Source organism: Lepidochelys olivacea (assembly GCF_965140295.1).
Source record: "Lepidochelys olivacea isolate rLepOli2 genome assembly, chromosome: 25".
NCBI lineage: Eukaryota > Metazoa > Chordata > Testudines > Cheloniidae > Lepidochelys > Lepidochelys olivacea.
Window position 1 is genome coordinate 6,657,187 of NC_140435.1, and position 19,062 is coordinate 6,676,248.

The 19,062-nt window shown below is 53.8% G+C and overlaps 1 protein-coding gene across 6 annotated transcripts; it reads right to left on the bottom strand.

The window, feature by feature from the left end:
* Positions 1 to 12: 12 nt before the first annotated feature.
* On the bottom strand, positions 13 to 15,226 carry HMG20B (high mobility group 20B). Of its 6 annotated transcripts, none has more exons than XM_084614836.1 (10): positions 15,169 to 15,226; positions 13,286 to 13,374; positions 10,410 to 10,515; positions 9,787 to 9,990; positions 9,239 to 9,359; positions 9,019 to 9,071; positions 8,100 to 8,178; positions 7,211 to 7,426; positions 6,446 to 6,578; positions 13 to 5,457 (listed from the first exon to the last, which is right to left on the bottom strand). In XM_084614836.1, the coding sequence occupies exons 2-10, from the start codon at positions 13,321 to 13,323 to the stop codon at positions 5,445 to 5,447; spliced, it is 963 nt and encodes a 320-aa protein (XP_084470962.1). In that variant the 5' UTR covers positions 13,324 to 13,374; positions 15,169 to 15,226; the 3' UTR covers positions 13 to 5,444. The 6 variants fall into 6 exon arrangements, with proteins under 6 accessions (XP_084470962.1, XP_084470963.1, XP_084470959.1 ...); XM_084614837.1 differs by lacking the exon at positions 15,169 to 15,226 and adding an exon at positions 13,917 to 14,233 and having other exon boundaries at positions 13,286 to 13,375; XM_084614833.1 differs by lacking the exon at positions 15,169 to 15,226 and adding an exon at positions 13,759 to 14,233 and having other exon boundaries at positions 13,286 to 13,375.
* Positions 15,227 to 19,062: the final 3,836 nt, after the last annotated feature.

Consider the following 19,062-nt stretch of genomic DNA (forward strand, 5'->3'; position numbering starts at 1 on the left):
CTAAACAAGAACTTTGAGTTCTGGGTGGGATTTTAATGATAAGGCAAATATTTCACACGGCTGCACTCTGTCTCTGCCCCTTTCTGTGTCTTCATGCCAGACTCGCAGCCTTGGCTGACACCACCAAGTCCTTGGCTGACACCACCAAGTCCTTGGCCCTGCAGGAACTGCCTGGATGCAGAACAGCTAGAAGGATTCTGTTCCATGTTGTGCACCAGAAAAAGGGACAACCAGCTGGGGCTGCTGCGGGAGGCAGGGGAACCCAACTTGACTTTCAGATCCTAGGGAGAGTTTGGGAGAAAATAAAAAGGCTCTTCTGCCATGTGAGTTGAGTCGCATTGATCTGGAATCGTGGAGACACCAATCCGTTGACCCAAGGGAACGTGTGGGTTGCATCAATAGGACAGTCACTTAGACGGGGTCCCCGCCTAGTAGGGAAGTTTTAAAGTCATTTACTATCTCTCCAGTTTCCCCACACGCAAAGTGGGCAGTGCGAGGCCTAATCGGGGAGCATGGAACTACCATGGGACCAAACTCCTGTGAACAGTGGTGGCAGAAGTGGGTGTTGGTTACTGGTTCTGAGAGACTTTGAAGCACTGTGGATCTGTGTACTAGGGGGCACTTGTCCCTGCACTGTCTCTGCTCTAGAATCACATGCTGCTCACAAACACTCCACTTCCCTCACCCTGAGCTTTGTCCAGCATCCAGGTCTCTAATCTCAAGTCATGTGTCTTGCCCAAGGTCACACAGGCGTCTGTGGCACAGCCAAGGAGGGGCCCAGATCTGCCAATTCCCAGACCTGGGCTTTCGCCACAAAACCCTCCAGCCTCTGAGATGCTCATCTTCAAAGCCCTTTGCAAATATTGTCATTCACCTCTGAAAGAGGGTTAGTCAAGCTAGACACACGCTAGAAGCCTCATTGCCTAGGACACTGAACGCTAGCTCAGAGCGAGCACTGCTAAGAACGACTGGCTGATTTCTGGGTGTGCACTAGCCTTCCAAAGACACCCTTGGTGCAGGGCTCTGGGACTAGAGAGAACGGCAGCTACAGAGGAGCAGCTCAGGAATGGGGCCTGTGGTGGCTCTGTTTGTAATCTAGGGCAGGCCCCTAGCCCCCAGATCTGCACCGTGCCAAAGGAGGAGATAGCCAGGGGCTGAGCTTCTTCCTGGTGTCCCTGCCGAAGCCAGGCTGTTCCCGTACCTAGCTGTCACTTGGTGACAATGCAGGGACCACGGCTGTGCCGCTACAGCCGCCCAGCTAGGGTGACCAGATGTCCCGATTTTTTAGGGACAGTCTGAATTTTGGGGTCTTTTTCTTATATAGGCTCCTATTACCCCAATCCCCGTCCCAATTTTTCACACTTGCTGTCTGGTCACCCTACACCCACCCAACACACTTTGCCCACAATCCCACCCCTACCCCTGAACCACTTTCACTCAGGGCACCAGATTGGGTCTCTACCCCATTTTTATTTGTATCAAACGTCTCCCTGGCTGTTCCCAGGCACTGCAGGCTGCGGCCGAAGGGCTGCCCCAGGGAGCGGCTTACCCAGACCAGAGCGGTTCTGGCTGTTGCTCCATAGCAGACAGCGTTAGCCCCAAGGGAGAGGCTACTGCGAATTGGAAATTGCGCTTGTTACGTAGTGCTAGTAAAAAAATAATCTCTCTAATTACAGGATCCGAGATCAGTGACTAACCCCACTTACCGAGGTACGCTGAGTTAAGACACAGAGACCCCCGAGCTCTGCAGAACAGGGATGGGCACTGCAGGCCCGAGGGCAGCTCCTGCACAAGGGGAACTTTTAAGTCACTGACCTTACTCAGGTGATGTAGAATGAGAGGCACTGAAAATGCTGCTCAGCAGGACACAGTGGATGCAGCTCCCAGAGCGCACTCAGCACAGCCCCATCACTGGAGTATCTCAGCACCCTGCCGAGGCTGGGGAATCTGGCCTCACAGCCTCAGGAGGCAGGAAAGGGAGCCACTCTCCCCTGCAGAGATGGGCCCTAGGTCGGTGGCAGAGCGGGGAGTTTTCCCAGAGCTCCCACGCCATGGCCCATCCCCTTGTAACTGAGAAGCTGTTCTCAGCCACGCAAGACCTGCTATTCCAGGGGTTTGTGACCTTTTCTCATTTACAGACCCCTACAAATCTCGAATAAAGGTGCAAACTCCTTTGGAAATCTTACCCAGCCTGTGGACCCCTAAAAACCACTGTGCTATGGTAACGGCGCCCTTTCGTGGACCCCTTAGACATAGTCAGTGACTGCCCAGTGGTCCGCGGAGCATAGGTGGAAAAGCACTGTGTTACTGGTGGAGCAGGGCTGGGGCTGGGATGCTGCCAGGTGCTATGGTTGAGGACAGGCATTTCCAAGTGGTAGCACATGCAGATGGTACGTCCCCAGGGAAGGACGGATCCTGCCATGTCCCCACAGTGCATACCATGCTCCTCCCAAGTACCTGGCGCTCCTTGCATATTCCGCTCCTTGTAGGCTTTCTGCTTTTTCTTAATCACCTCTCTGAGATGCTTGCTCATCCAGCTTGGTCTACAACTCCTGCGTATGAATTTTTTCCCCTTTCTTGGGATGCAGGCTTCTGATGGTTTCTGCAACTTTGACTTGAAGTAATTCCAGGCCTCCTCCGCCTTTAGATCCACAAGTTTTTCAATCCAATCCACTTCCCTAACTAATTTCCTTAATTTTTTAAAGTTAGCCTTTTTGAAATAAAAAATCCTAGACACAGATCTATTTTTCTTTATCCTTCCATTTAGTTTGAACTGAATTAGCTTATGATCGCTGGAATCAAGGTTGTCCCCCTACAATCATTTCTTCTATGAGGTCCTCACTGCTCACCAAAACCAAATCAAAACGTCACACTCCAGCCCCACCTCTCACGGGCCAGACCAACACAGAGAGGGATTAGCAATGCGCGTCCTGAAGCAAGAGGGCACCACGTGGGGTTCACCCATCGGAAGGAGGCTCCGGGAGGGAACTGAGCGACTCTTCGCTGCTCACCCAGAGGTTCGGTCACAGTCAACTTCAGACTGGATTAAATAACTTCTTTGTAAAAATAAATGAAATGTCTGAGCTGGGCCAGGCCCCCTGCCCCAGCTACGAGGGCGTTTGGAGCCAGATCACATCTCTAGCCTTTATGGCTGATTGGCAAGCGTTAAGAGTTGAGCCCACATCTGCACTGCAATTAACAACCCGTGGCTGGCCTGGGCCAGCTGACTTGTGCTTGCAGGGCTCGGGCTAAGGGGCTTTCGGGCTCAGTGCTCTGGGACCCTCCCACCTCAAACAGCTGCACCACAATTACACAGCCCTGTAGCCCAGATCCCATGAGCCCGAATCAGCCAGCACAGTCCAGCCGTGGGTTTGAACTGCAATGTAGACGTGCCCTCAGTGGCCATCTCTGGTGCGGCGTCTGCAGGATTGGCCAGGATGGAGTGGGGTTCCCACCCTGCCCACGCACAGAGAATGGCGCCCTCCCGCCAGGGCACAGCTCTCTAAACTGCACTGTCCCACCTCCCCAGAGCTCCAGCACCTACTGGGCAATTAAATGGGTGCTTTCTGCCCACCCTCAGCAGCCTCTGCCCCTCCCAGCCCCTGTGGGCTCAGGACAGGATGGCAGGGAACTGAATATGATAACCCTGGAGACTCATGCCTACACTTCGTGGGGTATGACTACACTGCAGAGTAATGCATCTGATCTGCACCCAGATCTGAGCCCAGGCCAGCCCAGCCGGGACGAGCAGCGCCTCACCTGTTACTGTGCCCACGCTGGCATGGCTCTTGCCTGGGTGTCACAAGGACATCAGGGGCTTTTTGCAGGTGCTTTGTGCTGCAGTGAGCCGAGCTGCTCTAGGGATCTTTCCCAGTGAAGTGTGGGAGAACTTGTCTGTCCTCCTGGGCACACGGGGGGGAACTGTGGAAAGGTGCTGGAGGATTGTCAGCACGGAGTGATTTTTTCCTGCGCCCTCACTGCAAAGTGGGCAGGTTCCCATCCAAGTGAAAGCGGCACCCGGGATAGCTAACCGGGGTTGAGAGCACCACCAAACTCAGAGGACAAGGTTGTGTGTGGACAGGAGTGGGCTGAGGTTCCACTGGGGTAAGAGCCCGGGTTAACTCAGCAGTGAACACAGACCCTAAGATTAGATAAGGGCCCATCTACACCACAGACCCAAATGCAGACAGGGACCTGTTCTAGGCAGCAGGACTGTAACTAGACTGATCAGGCTGGTCCCAGCACAGTTCTGACCGAGCTGGTCCCATCCACACTACAAACATGCCCCTTAGCTAACTAAGGCAGAGGACCCCATGCTGAGAACAAGCAAGCTGGCCTGACCCCGGCATGCAGACATGGCTTCCCCAGGCCCCCTAGGGCAGAGCTCAGCAGGGCCAGCCCCATAATACTCAGCCATGCTATTGTAGGGGTAGGGGAGCAGAGCTCCCACCCCACTACACAGTACCAGGATCGCAGCGCTCAAAGAGCAACAGCCCTCATGTGACTCAAGCGTGAGTGCCTGAGTCTGCAGACAGCCTGAAACTGCTCCAAGGGGGTGAACGGCCCCATTCACTGCAATGGGTTAATTCTGAAACCTAACAATGGTAGTTTCAATGCCAACACTGAACCGTTTCACTGCTGATAGCTTGGGCTGGGTCTACAGTAGACATTTTTTGTGTGGGGGGGAAGGAGGAACCCATCTATTTTTGCCCAAATATTGATGCAGCTCTAGGGGAGGTTGCGCTAACATGGGTAGGACAGTGGCATTATCATTGCTGTGTCCTCTTCTGCTCGGCACAGGTCTAGGTGACACGGGTAAGGACAGCAGTGCCTGGTCTACACCAGTACCCTCCCAGCGACGAGCACTTCTGCCCTGCCTTGGCAAGACAGACTTCTCCATCACCTTGACAACTGGAGGGTGGGGCCTGCCCGAGACACACCTGATTTACTGTCACAGTGAGCGGCCAGGAGCAGCTTCTGGTCAGCTTTAAGGCTGTGTGGTTTAATTTAATGCAGCTGCTGCAGGATTTCCAGCATTGCTGCACAATCTTGGGGCCTCGCTGGAGAACGGAGGGCCAGTTTGCAATGGGGCACGCGGAGCCTGCAGCACATCCAGTCATACCGCCCGGGCGCTGCACTAAGCCCTAGACCTGGCAGTCAGCGAGCCAGGGGCTCAGGAGGAGCCGAGAAGTGACCCTGCAAGCTGCCTTGCTGTCCCTGCTTGGCAGCCTGCCCCCCAAGACCCCACAGAGGCCTGGCCCACAGTTCTCAGCTGCACGGAAGGACCAAGAGTTACTCAACCCTTTCAAAGGACCTTCTCCAGCAAAGATCTGTGCAAAGCGGAGGTGCTGAGCCGCAAGGCTCCAGCGGATTCCAGGTGTCAGGGCGGGTGGGAGGAGGTGGCTGAGGGTCCCAGTCTGAGTCAGCGCTGGGCCGCAGGCCTTTCATAAGTGTTCACTAAAAACAGGAAGGAAAAACACAGCTTGCTTAGGCACTCGCGGCTCATTCAGCAGCTCAGGGGGCGACGGGGGGGGGGGGGGCAGTGGTGTGGGGCCGGAGGGAGTGCTCCTCCTCAGAACAGGCAGTGCCCATTCACTGCCACACGAGCCTGTTCACTCCAGGGGCAGATGCTGCAATGCAGACACCTGCCCCCAGGAAACTGATTCAAAGCCAGCAGCCCACTTCACATGAGTCACCGAGCAGCTGTGGGACAGCGGCCAAGTCCAGTCCCTGCCAGGCAAGGCTGGGCTCCAGCCAGTGAGCTCAGGGCAGCTCTAGCAGTCAGCATGCAACTTCCTGGGCCCCTGTGGAAGAGCGGGGAGGAAATCCCAGCAGGGAGAGGGACCCCAGGACATCCCTCCCCTACACAGCTGCCATTTAAAATGGGGGCCTCCCCTGGCCACGTGGGCCCCAAAACATGGAGTTACAAGCACCAAGCATGGACCCTTCCAGTCACAGATCTGCTCAGCCCTGAGCTGGCCTGCGGGTGCCCTGGGGGCATTTGGGCTGCTCTGTGTCCCAGGAAGGGGTGGTTGGCTGCAAGGGGCGGTCAGAACGGGCTTGGGGCCTAGGCAGAGTGCAGCCATGCAGCGAAGATCTCCCTGCAGCCCCTGGCACCAGGGGTTTCCCAACAAGCACCACCACACCAGGGTGTGGCATGCTGTAGGGGACCCACATGCCTCCCTCATCCCCCAAGAATGGTCCAGGGAGAAGCCAAGCATCAGGGCAGCCTGGGTCAATCCCACCACATCCTGCTCTCACCTGCTGAGCCCTGGCTCCCCCCCCGCCACACCAATTCTGGCCTCACACACAGAATTCTGGGTACTGAGCACCTGCCAGGATCTCAGCTGCCATGGCCAATGCCCAGGCCCACCAGTCACCGAACCCTGCAGGAGAACCCCAGCCCCCCGTCCTCAGGCCTGGCAGGGAAGAGTCTCCCGCTCACCTGGCTATCCGGGAGAGGATCTCCTTGATGCGCACAACCAGCTTCTCGTGCTGGAGCGGGTTGCTCTCGATGGCGCTGTGCAGTTTGGCCATGTAGAAGTCCAGGGTGCCCAGCGTGGGCGTCTCTCCGGTGCCTGGGGACAGGGGCCTGGTTAGCAAAGCGCAGGAGCCCAGCCGGAGTCCCGAGCCCAGTGCCCCCAGCTGCTGCGATGCACAGGCAGCCCTGTAGGGGTTAGGACTGGCACTCTACAGAGAGGGGCAGGATGCCTCGCCCGTGGCCCTTTCCAGGGCGTTTCCACACTGGGTGGAGAGCTCAGCTCTGAGGTCCACCCCTTTCGTCCCCTGCAACATCTGGGTCAAACCCCAGTTGGCCCTTCACCCCAGAGTGAGTTTACCACACATGGGCGCGTTGGGAAGACCCCCACGCTCTGACACAGACACTTTCTCCACCCTCTGCCTCCACCTGCTGGCCGCGTGCTGAGCCAGCCACACCCCAGCCTGGGGGAGCGTGGGGGCCAGAGTGCCAGAGACTCCTTTCTTCAGGCCACCACGGGGTGCTTTGGGATCTTTTGAGATTAGAGGGAAAGGGAGGGAGATTTCTGAGACCCCAAGCCTCACCTCCAGCCACCCCCCATGTGCAGAGTATCAGACCCCCGGGCTCCCCCTTTCTAGTGACAGCCCAGCCGACAGCCAGTGGACTGCTCAGGGAGAGGCTCCCTGTAGGCAGTGTTCCCATGATCCTCCTCTCTCTGCCTCCTGGGCTCACCTGGGATGGGGAGAGAAGCGAAGCTGGCGGTCAGGGCCTGCCGGACGGACTGGAGCTGCTGCTGCAGGGCCAGCGTCTGCCTCTCCTCCACTGCCAGCTCCTGCTCCAGCTTCTCTTTGGCGCAGCTCATGCTCTCCGTGTGCTTCTGCAGGACAGCGTTCTGCTCCTCGAACTCCGTGTTCATCTTCCGCAGGCGCCGCAGCTCGGCCTCCCGCGCTGCCCCACCGCAGACAGGAGGGCGGGTCAGTGCAGAGGAAGGGGGAGAGCCCAGCTCCCCCCAACTCGAGACAGGCCTGGGGCCAACGCAGGGCTCACACAGCGGTGCCATCAATGACTTCGGTTACGGCAGAGCCCTGAGGCCCCAGCCAGGATCAGGGCCCCACGGCGCTAGGTGCTGCCCATGTTCTCGGCCCATCAGCCCCTGCACCTGGCCCCTGCTGGGCCAACTGAGGTGGAAGTTGACTCCAGGCAGGAAGCTGGGATCAGCGACTCTGTTCCGAGGGCTGTCTGGCACCCTGCCGTGAAGCTGACAGGATCAGCAGGCCAAATCCACAGGCTGCGACCCCCGCCCACCCCAAACTCGCCTTGGGGCATTAGGGGTCTAGTTTGGCTTGCTGGGAAGGATCAAGCATTGACCAGCCACATGGGCCAGGGTGGGATCAGCTACGGCAAGCCCCAGAGGTCTATTTACACCAGGGATCCTGGGCCTGCCCCCTGCTGGCAGGTGAGAGCACTAGGAACCACAGTCTCTAGCCTCCCCCACCCCTGGCCTGGGCTGTGTTGCTGATAGTATTCTAGGGAACCCCACCGCGCTAGGCGCTGTGCAAACAGAATGCAGAATGGTCACTGCCCCAGCAAGTTAAATCCCCCCCTCCTCCAGGCTCCGTACCTTTGTTCTGGTCCAAGAATTCCTCAGTGAAGATGGGCACATCAAACGTGGAGAAGCCATCCCCGCAGCAGTCCCCGCCCTGGCCGGGAGCGATGCAGGTTAACGGCCAGTGGCCAGGACAGGTCAACTCTACCCCAAGGGATGAACTTCCCTTCGCCTGGGAGGGGTTCCTGCCCACCTTGGGGTCCAAACACCCGGCCCCTGCTCTGCTTCAGCTCAAGGATGGGGGAAGGCAGCGGGGCATAAGGGCTCCTGCCAGTCCCAACACATGGCCCCAGGGGAGCTGGTGGGTCCCACATGGGCCAGGCGATAGTCCTGGGCTCCCCACAACTGGCCGGGCCAAGCCACAGTCTCCAGCCTTGGCAGCTGGAAGAGGAATTTTAAAGGATGCACAATAATTCCGGCTGTTACAGGCTCAGCTCCACATGCCACGGCTGAGTAGCTCTGTCTAATCCCAATCTGCAGTCAAGACCCCCTCATGCCCCTCTGCCAGGGCAGAGTCACATGCAGCAAGTCTGCCAATGGCCTGAAGGACATTAGGAAGGTGGCAGGGTACAGACAGGCAGCCCCTGGCCCAGTCAGTGGGTGTGTGGGCACACGGTGGGACAGACATGGACTGAGCAAGCAGCATCATCGGGGGGGAGGAGGGGGCATGACACATGTACTGAGCTAAGGGCCACACAACACCAGCCGGACACACGTCACACCAGCACGACACTGCCCGGCATGGAGTCAGGCCCCACTTCACCACTGCCACCCCCAGCTCCTGGCAGAGCCCATGCAGCTGGACAGGATTTACCACCTCATGCTCTATGAGGGACTCTGCGCTCCTCAGCTTCACTTCCCTCAGCTGGCACCTGACAACCCAGCCCCTCCCCTGGGCACTGCCACCCTCGCAGAGAGCCGCCAGGGTCCCTACCTTGTGCGGGTGCCCGTTCAGCAGAGTGTTCACAGACACAGAAACAGCATCCTCTGGGGGCACAAAGCGGTCAGAGGTTACTTACCTCATCCTGCTGTGCCAGGCCCACCCTGCCAGCCCACAGCACCAAGGGGGACGCTCCCAGCCCCTTCCCCACCCCAGTGTCAGTGGGGGACAGAGCAGAGTGCAAAGCCCAGCCCCACACATCCCCAGCACCAACCTTTCTTGATCTTCTTCTCCTGGATCTTCTCCGTGCACATCTTGTAGGCCTCCGACTGCTGGTACTCCCGCAGCTCCTTCATGTACTGCTGCTTCTCGCGCTCCGCCTCATCCAGGTACCTCTGAAATCACTTGGGGTCAGATGGGCACGCCCCATAGTGCACGGAAGAGGGGGCGAGGTGCAGCCCTAAACATCACCCCAGAGCCTGGATCCCAACGAGCGGCCCAGCAAGTATTCAAGGGTGTGACTCCAGGAGTCAGGGCCCTGCTCCCCCCTTGTCGAGCGGCCAGTCAGGGGTCTCAGCATATGTCCTGCAGTTATGGAAGGGACCGGACCCCAGACCCACAGCACAGCAGCCAATTAGGGTACGCCTTGCAGACCCTGGTCCAGCCTCCCTTGGATGCAGCCTATCCTACTCAAGGTGCAATCCTTAACCAGCTCAACAGCCTAAGCGAGTCTGGAGCACGCTGTGACCCAGGTCCCAGCTGGATGTGGCTGGGCTAACGCAAGGTGTCTCCGCCCTGGACACCCCTCCACCTCCCCAGTACCTGTTTGTCTGTGGGCTGCAGTTTGCTCCATTCGGCTCCTAGCATCTTGGTGATCTCTGGGAAGGGCAGGTCAGGATGTTGCATGCGGATCTGCTCACGGCGCTCATTCAGGAAGCGGACGTAGCCGGTCACTGGGGCCTTGGGGCCGTTGGGCAGAATCTTCTTCCTCTTCTTCCCTTTGGGCCAGCCCCTCTTCTTCACTGGCTGTCACCCCGTGGCAGGGGAGGGAAAGAAATCAACCAACATGCTGGACTGAAGCTCACTAAGTGACTGTGTCCACAGCAGGAAGAGAGGGACAGAGCGCCACGCAGACCCCTGTCATTAGCCCTCCCGAGCCCAGGGCTCCTGGCCTCTCTTCCCAACCCTGTGCTGCAGCCACAAGGCACCAGCACCATCTGCGGCAGCCTGGCATGCTGCACAGCTACGCTAGGACTACTGCAGGGTAAGCAAACGCATTTCTATGGAAAGGGCTATGCACAAAACCCCAGCAAAGCAGCTCCCTGCAGTGCTGTAAACCCAGCTGTCCCAGCACTGTGCGGCTGCATTTGAGCCACCGCAGGGGTCCTGTGCTCAGGGCAGGCTGGGAAAGCAGAAGAGCCAGATTACATCACAGAGGGGCTCACCTCCTCCTCGCCATGGGGCTTCTCGCTGCTGGTCCGGGGAACTTCCCCCTTCTCCTGCTTGATGGCGACCAGGAAGTTTCCATGCTGGCCTTTGCCGGTGGCATGTCTGCAACCAGGGAGCTTGTGTCACATTCGGTGAAGGAAAAGGCTGAAGCACAACTGCAGAGACACTACTGGGCTGGCACTGCTGGTGTACGCCGCTACGCCCGGCAGCACCTCCTGCTGGGAGGGCCTGGGACTGCAGGAGCACTGAGCTTCCCACGCAGCCAGCGCTCTCCACAGCCCTTCACAAGGGCGACTCCTACTGGGGGAAGCTGGGGTTGAGGTAGCAGATGGAGACTCCCTCCCAGTGCCAGAGCTCCCACACCCTTCCCCACAGCAGCCCTTGCTGGGAGAAGCTAGCACTGTAATAACTAAGGGGCTCCACAAACCCCACCAAGACCAGCATGGCCCAGGGTAATTTGGGGCACTCCTGCACACAGGTTACAGCCCAAGTCATGCCCTCTGCTGGCAGGTCAAGCAGCTGCAGAGAAGAGTCAGAACGAGAAGGGTTCTCACACAACTGAGAACTGGATCTGAAGTTATACTCCTCTGGGTACCAATTCCAAGGGCCATCCATCAGTCCTTGTAGCCAGCACATCCACTAATCTGTGGCTGGAGACAACATTCCACTTTCTCTGGTATAGTATGGAGAGAAGGAAAGGGCTGGTACTGGTGTATCATAGAGGAGAGTTTTGCCTTCATCTGGAGCATCTTACACAAGCCACAGCCCAAGGCAGAACAGCAAACTAGGGCCCAGCTCCCGCAATCAGATATTCCCCCAGGGAACCCCAGTGGTGCTCCACCTCAGCAAGTCCAGCTACAGGATCAGGAGGAGTGAAGACAGGAATTAGAAATCAAAAAGCAATCCATAACAAACGCAAAAACAGGGAAGTAAATAGCAGCAGATATAACTTAGCAACTATGAAGTACAGAAAATTAATAAGGGAAGCTAAAGACATCAGGGAAAAAACCATGGCTGGCAAGGCTAAGGACAATAAGAAGGAATTTTTTTTAAGTATATAGGGACAAAAGAAATCCTAGCAAAGGTACAGACTCATTACTAGATGGAGAAAATAAAACTGTTAATGATGATTCAGGAAAAGGCAGAAGTGTTCTGTTCTGCATTTGGAAAGAGGCAGTATCATATCGTGCACCATATGAGCATGATGAAGTACTTTTGAGTCCCTTGGTAACTAAGGACGATGTTAAACAACATCTGCTAGGGATAAGTATTTTTAAATAAGCAGGCCTGGCAAACTTGCACCAAGAGTCCTAAAAGAGCTGGCTGAGGAGATCTCAGAGGAGATGTTAATTTTTAGTATGTCTTGGAATACCAGGGAAATTCCAGAAGACTGGAAAAGAGTTAATGTTGTACCAATATTCCAAATGTGCAAGTGGGATGACTCAGATAACTATAGGCCTGTTAACCTGACATCAATCCTGGGCAAAATAACGGAAAATACAAAATGATTTAATTGATAAAGAATTAATGGCTGGGAGCATAATTAATGCCAGTCAGCATGGGTTTATGGAAAACAGGTCTGGTCAACAAGCCTGATTTCATTCTTTGAGATTACAAGCCTGGCCGATAAAGTTAACTATGTAGATGTAACAGACTTTGGTGAGGTATTTGCGTTTCTACTGCTTGACATTCTGACTGAAAAACTAGTAAGCTCCACTATGTATAATGCAATAAATGGATTAAGAGCTGGCTAAGTGACATCTCTCAAAGAGTAATTGCCAATGGGGAATGACCATCAAACAGGGGTGTTTCTAGTGGGGTTTCACAGGGACTGGTACTAGGCTTGATGCTCTTCAACATGTTTATCACTGATCTGGAATTAAATATAAAACCAGTGTCGATAATGTTTGCAGATGACACCAAGATTGGCTGAGTGGTAACTAAAGCGGAGGACAGGGCAGTCATACAGAGTGATCTGGAGCACCTGGTAAACGGGGCCCATTCAAACAAGACACATTTTAATACAATCAAATGCAAAGTTATTCATCTAGGAACAAAGAAAGCAGTGTCTGCAAAAGGGTTTAGAGGTCATAATGGAGAAGCAACTCAACATGAGCTCCCAGTACAACACTATGACAACAAAATCTTTGATGCGATCCTTGGCTGTACAAACAGGGAGTAGCGAGCAGGAGCAGGGAGTTGATTTTACCTCTGTATGTGGCATTGGTGAGACCAACACTGGAACACTGCATCCAGTTCTGGGGTCCACATTTTAAAAAGGCTCTTGAAAAATTGAAGAAGGCGCAGAAAAGAGCCACAAAAATGATCTGGAAAAATGCCTTGCAGTGGGAGACTTAAAGAGCTCAATCTGTTTAGCTCATCACAATCAAGAACTGCCTTGATAACAGCCTACATGTAACTGGGGCGAAAATACCAGGGACTAACGGGCCGTTTAATCTAGCAAAGAGGGGCAGACCAAGAACCAGTGGCTGGAAACTGAAGCCAGACAAATTCACATTAGAAATTAAGCCCAACATTTTAACAGTGAGGGTGATTAATCATTGGAACAAACTACCAAGGGAGCCTCCACTTGTTGATGTCTTCAGATGAAGGCTGGCTGCCTTTCTAGGAGATGCATTAGCCAAACAAGCTATTGGGCTCAGTCCAGGGGTAACTGGGTGAAGGTCTCTGGCCCTTGCTATGCAGGAGGTCAGACTAGATGATCTAATGGTCGCAGAAAACTTAAGCTCTGTGAATCTATTACCTAGATTTGATTGCTGTCAGGCACTGTGGGACCTGTCAGCATCACCATGACCACCACAACAGTCAGCCTGTTGCAGTCTGGTAGGGGGAAAGAATCTGCAACACTTACAAGATGCCAGCGGCCAGCTGTTTTGCAGCATGCGACATGACCAATTTCTGCAAACACCAGCTAATGCTCAAGCAGCTCAGACCAGGCCACCTGTAATGTACAATCAAGTTTCATTATGGACATTTCAGCAACTGGGCAGCAGGGAGCAAATCCCAAACCCAGCAGCAACTGAGCAAGCTACAATCCCACCAAAACAAGGTCCCAGTGCCCACCTGACACATCCCACTCAGGAGGAAGTATTGTCTCCTGCTCTGGTGGCTCAGGACTCCTGGGTTCTATTCACACCTTACATACTAGCTCATTGTGTGACCCTGGCCAAATAACTTCCCTTATCACCTCTAGAAGCAAAATGATAAATTCGCAAAACAAAACAAGGCTATTTAAATTGCAACCTTAACATTGCACAGAAAAGAAAAGATATTCCAGAGATACAATAATGTAAAGCAACATTGGCACAGTACTGCATACTTAACAGTCTGACTAGCAGCTGCTTTTCTGTGGATGTTGCTTCGGGAATTTCCCAGTTGATTTATTTCAATTTATATAATAAAAGATGCTCATTTGTAGCTCTAGGTGCCCTGATCCACAACCCTACTAAAGTTCACAAGCATAACACTCTAATGTGAATTACAAGTTGCACTCTCAGAGTGCTTCACGGGCTTCTTAGCGCTGGGGAAACTGAGGACTGGAGGCATGGAATGACTTGTGCAAGGTCACCCAGCGAGTCAGTGGCGAAGGCAGAAACAGAATCCAGGCATCCTGGCTCCCAGCCCCTGCACTGAGCACGCGACACAAGTGGTCACTGCAACAAAAGAGTCACAGAGACACCCAGGAGAGGGGAACTGGGGAGACAGGGGCAGAGAGGGGCGGGATGGGGAGCTCTGCCCCCCCATCTTATTGCCCTTTATTGACTAACAAGGTCAGACTAGGGGAAGAGCACCCAGCACTGCTCCCCCCCCTCCCCTGCACCATCTGCAGCAGCTCCTTCCCCGGGGCTCCTTTTAGCCCCCAATCCAGGATCCCCATTCTCCCTCCAATCCCCCCCACCTCCTCCCCCGGCGCCCCCCACACTCCTCCAATCCCCCCCATCCCCAATCCCCCACCTCCTCCCCCTGTCCCTCCCACACCCCTCCAATCCCCCCACCCCCAATCCCCCTGCCCTTCCCACACCCCTCCAATCCCCCCACCCCCAATCCCCCTGCCCTTCCCACACCCCTCCAATCCCCCCACCCCCAATCCCCCTGCCCTTCCCACACCCCTCCAATCCCCCCACCCCCAATCCCCCTGCCCTTCCCACACCCCTCCAATCCCCCCCATCCCCAATCCCCTGCCCTTCCCACACCCCTCCAATCCCCCCACCCCCAATCCCCTGCCCTTCCCACACCCCTCCAATCCCCCCACCCCCAATCCCCCTGCCCTTCCCACACCCCTCCAATCCCCCCACCCCCAATCCCCCTGCCCTTCCCACACCCCTCCAATCCCCCCACCCCCAATCCCCCTGCCCTTCCCACACCCCTCCAATCCCCCCACCCCCAATCCCCCTGCCCTTCCCACACCCCTCCAATCCCCCCCATCCCCAATCCCCTGCCCTTCCCACACCCCTCCAATGCCCCCCATCCCCAATCCCCCACCTCCTCTCCTGCCCCCCCCACACTCCTCCAATCCCCCCACCCCCAATCCCCTGCCCTTCCCACACCCCTCCAATCCCCCCACCCCCAATCCCCCTGCCCCCCCACACCCCTCCAATCCCCCCACCCCCAATCCCCCACCTCCTCTCCTGCCCCCCACACCCCTCCAATCCCCCCACCCCCAATCCCCCTGCCCTTCCCACACCCCTCCAATCCCCCCACCCCCAATCCCCCGCCTCCAATCCCCCAAACTTCCCTGACTCAGCAACCCTGTTCCTCAGGCTCAACCACCCTTCCCTGCTGCCTCCGCCCCGCCCACCATCGTTATGCTAATAAACTGCCCACACCTAGGACTCGGATTGGTCATTCTGGAGGCAATATGCAGATAAAGCAGAGGCTGATTGGCCGGAGCGGCCTCTGTCAGAGACAGAGGGAGGGGCTACGGCAGCGCGCGCTGGCTGCGTCAAGTTCGGTTGCGCGCGACTGGGGCCCCAACCAATCAAGAATCGGTTTCCGGAGCCTCAGCCAGAGGAGGGTCTTAAAGGGCCAGTTACCAAATGTAATCGACTCCCCTCCCCCTTCCCCTGCGCAAGCGCCAGCCAGAGTCTGTGACACCCGCCCCTTCCCCCCCACCCCCACCCAACTGGGTCTGTGACCTACATCTCACAGGTCGCGGGGCAGGGCTAGCTCAGTGCTTTGAGCATTGGCCTGCTAAAGCCAGGGTAGTGAGTTCAATCCTTGAGGGGGCCATTTGGGATCTGGGGCAAAAATTGGGGATAGGTCCTGCTTTGAGCAGGGGGTTGCACTTGGTGACCTCCTGGGGTCTCTTCCAGCCCTGATATTCTCTGATTCTATGATCCCTCCCACACACAGGGTCTGTACCCCCCTTCCCGGCAAGGTCTCTACCGCCACCAGCCAAGATCTGTACCCCCCCAGCCAGGGTTTGTACTCTCTTCCCAGCCACTCCCAGCCAGGACACCCCCCAATATGCCTCCCCCATACAGCCAGGACCCCCTAAACTCGGAGACACAAAATTTGCTTGGTTCTGGACAAGCCTCCAGCATTTTGTGAGCCTGCCTCAAATCGCACATGACAGTCTGCCATTTTTGGCCTCGGCTGAGAGTCAAAGGAGCCCCAGAAAAGTTAAGTCAGGCAGTGCAAACCCTACGGGGTGGGAAACAGGCACCAGAAGCTCCTGGGCATCCCCGAGAACCAGAAGCACAGAGCTGTGCACAGACACAATGTCGATACCCCATGGCCACAGTGGATCTGCGTCCAGGGCTCTTTTTAAAACCATCTTCAAGGTACAGATACAAAATAGTCACTTGGTCAACGTCTCGTGCCATGCAAGTAACACGACAATGCCCCAGCCCAGATGTGATGCTTCCCGAGAGGACCTAGGTCTGGGAGGCTCCTTCCTAGCACCTGCCCTTAGCATGAAGAAGCCTCGTCAGTGCCTGCTGGGAGTCAGGTCCCCAACTCTCTCTCGCTCCAAGTTAGCGACTGCACACTCCAACCCCCTGCGCTCTCCAAGCGTCTCCCTGGAGCCTCCAGCACCTGGTTCACTGGACACTCGCGGTGTTCACAGATTCGCTGCTTCCAAAGAAACGGTTTCGCCTCAGATCACCAGCATCGCCTCGGATCACCGCTCCGCTTAACACACAGCGCTCAGATCTGTTTACAGTGAAATCAGGCCTCGGGTTACTTAACAGCGCCCAGAGACTCAGGTAGTAGCAAGTAGAAATATTGGAAACAAATGGTTACATATAAACCAAAATGCTAACAAGCATTCTAGAGTCTTGACCTCCTTAACAAGATACTTTCATAGCCCGTGGAATATTGCTCACCAGCATGTTCCAGCCAGGCTGGCTGTGGCCCTGCTTTCATAACACCAACACTTGTTGATTTGCCTCCTGGATGGAGGAGCCTGTGTTTCCTTTTGCCCTCCAGATATACCTTAACAATCCTGTGTCTTTAGTCATAAAGAGGATACCTCTGCTGTTTGGTTTATCCTGTGATGTTCCTCTCTTGTGATTTCACAATCTTTTCTTCTGCCTAGAACTGCACTGTGAGGCATACAACAGACCATACGCACATGAGAAGATTCGGACGTGTGCCTCTGTTACGTCCTGCCTGAAAGGAACATGTCTGAGACACATCACCTTCTGGTGACCTGCCTTAACTTTTCAATATAGATACTAGGGCTGTCGATGAATCACAATTAACTCACATGATTAACTCAAAAAATTAATCACGATTAATTGTTGTTTTAATCGCACTGTTAAACAATAGAATACCAAGTGAAATGATTAAATATTTTGGATGTTTTCCTGCAGATTCATATATATTGTATTCTGTGTTGTAATTGAAATCAAAGTGTATATTATTTTTGGTTACAAATATTTGCACTGTAAAAATGATAAACAAAAGAAATAGTATTTTTCAATTCACCTCATACAAGCACTGTAGTGCGATCCTTTTGTTGTGAAAGTGCAGCTTACAAATGTAGATTCTTTTTGTTACAAAACTGCATTCAAAGACAAAAAAAGTGTAAAACTTCAGAGTCTACACGTCCCTTCAGTCCTACTTCTTGTTCAGCCAATTGCTACGACAAACAAGTTTGTTTACATTTGCAGGAGATAATGCTGCCCTCTTCTTCTTTACAATGTCACCAGAAAGCGAGAATAGGCATTTGCATGGCACTTTTGTAGCCGGCATATTTACATACCAGATATGCTAAACATTCATATTCCCCTTCACGCTTCGGCCACCATTCCAGAGGACATGCTTCCATGCTCATGACGCGTTTTAGAAAAAAAAGTGTTAATTAAATTTGTGACTGAACTCCTCGGGGGAGAATAGTGTGTCTCCTGCTCTGTTTTACCCACGTTCTGCCATATATTTCATGTTATAGCAGTCTCTGATGATGACCCAGCACATGTTATTCATTTTAAGAATATTTTCACTGCAGATTTGACAAAACACAGAGAAGGTACCAATGTGAGATTTCTAAAGATAGCTACAGCACTGGACTAAAGGTTTAAGAATCTGAAGTGCCTTCCGAAATCTGAGCAGGACAAGCTGTGCAGCATGCTTTCAGCAATCTTAAAAGAGCAACACCCCAATGCAGAAACTACAGAATCTGAATCACCAAAAGAAAAATCAACCTTCTGCAGGTGGAATCTGACTCAGTTAATGAAAATGAACATGCTTCGGTCTGCACTGCTTTGAATTATTATCGAGCAAAACCCGTCATCAGCATGGACACATGTCCCCTGGAATGGTGGCTGAAGATGACGGGACATATGAACCTTTAATGCATCTGGCAAGTAAATATCTTGTGACACCGGCTACAACAGTGCCATAAGAGCGCCTGTTCTCACTTCCAGGTGACATTGTAAACAAGGAGCAAGCAGCCTTATCTCCTACAAACATAAACAAACTTGTTTGTCTGAGTGATTGGCTGAACAAGAAGTAGGACTGAGTGGACTTATAGGCTCTAAAATTTTACATTGTTTTGTTTTTGAAAGCAGTTTTTTTGTACATAATTCTACATTTGTAAGTTCAGATTTCATGATAAAGAGATTGCATTACAGTATTTGTATGAGGTGAATTGAAAAATACTATTTCTTTTGTTTTTTTACAGTGCAAATACTTGTAATCAAAAATAGAGTGATCACTATACACTTTGTGTTCTGTGTTGTAATTGAAATCAGTATATTTGAAAATGTAGAAAACATCCAAAATATTTAAATAAATGGTATTTGATTATTGTTTAACAGTGCGATTAATCACGGTTAATTTTTTTAATCGCTTGGCAGCCCTAATAAATACGTAACTTTTTTTATAGCAGCCATGCATACATTTCACAATGATTATTATGGGTGGGCTACTGGATCTCAGTAGAGATCTCACATGCCACCCTTTAGTGACCTATTATGCATATGTCTGACCCAGGGACCCCTGTAGAACCCCATGCACTCTGTCCCTGGGTCACTTGTGCCCACCTTCAGGCTCCCTCAGACCCCCTTTCCTGCCCCTCCCATCCTGGCTGTTGAAATTGACATATTAGACAATAAAATTAGGTTGTGTCCCCTCCATTGAACTGAGCCTGGATTCCTCCAAAACTTGCCTGGGTGAGAAATGCTC

Coding starts and splice junctions, on each gene's coding strand:
- HMG20B (XM_084614836.1), bottom strand. CDS start 13,323: ATGTCGCATGCTGCAAAACAGCTGGCCGCTGGCATCTT. Junction 9,072..9,238: donor GGAGAAGAAGATCAAGAAAG/GTTGGTGCTGGG, acceptor TTGTGCCCCCAG/AGGATGCTGTTTCTGTGTCT. Junction 6,579..7,210: donor CGCTTCTCTCCCCATCCCAG/GTGAGCCCAGGA, acceptor CCCTGTCCCCAG/GCACCGGAGAGACGCCCACG.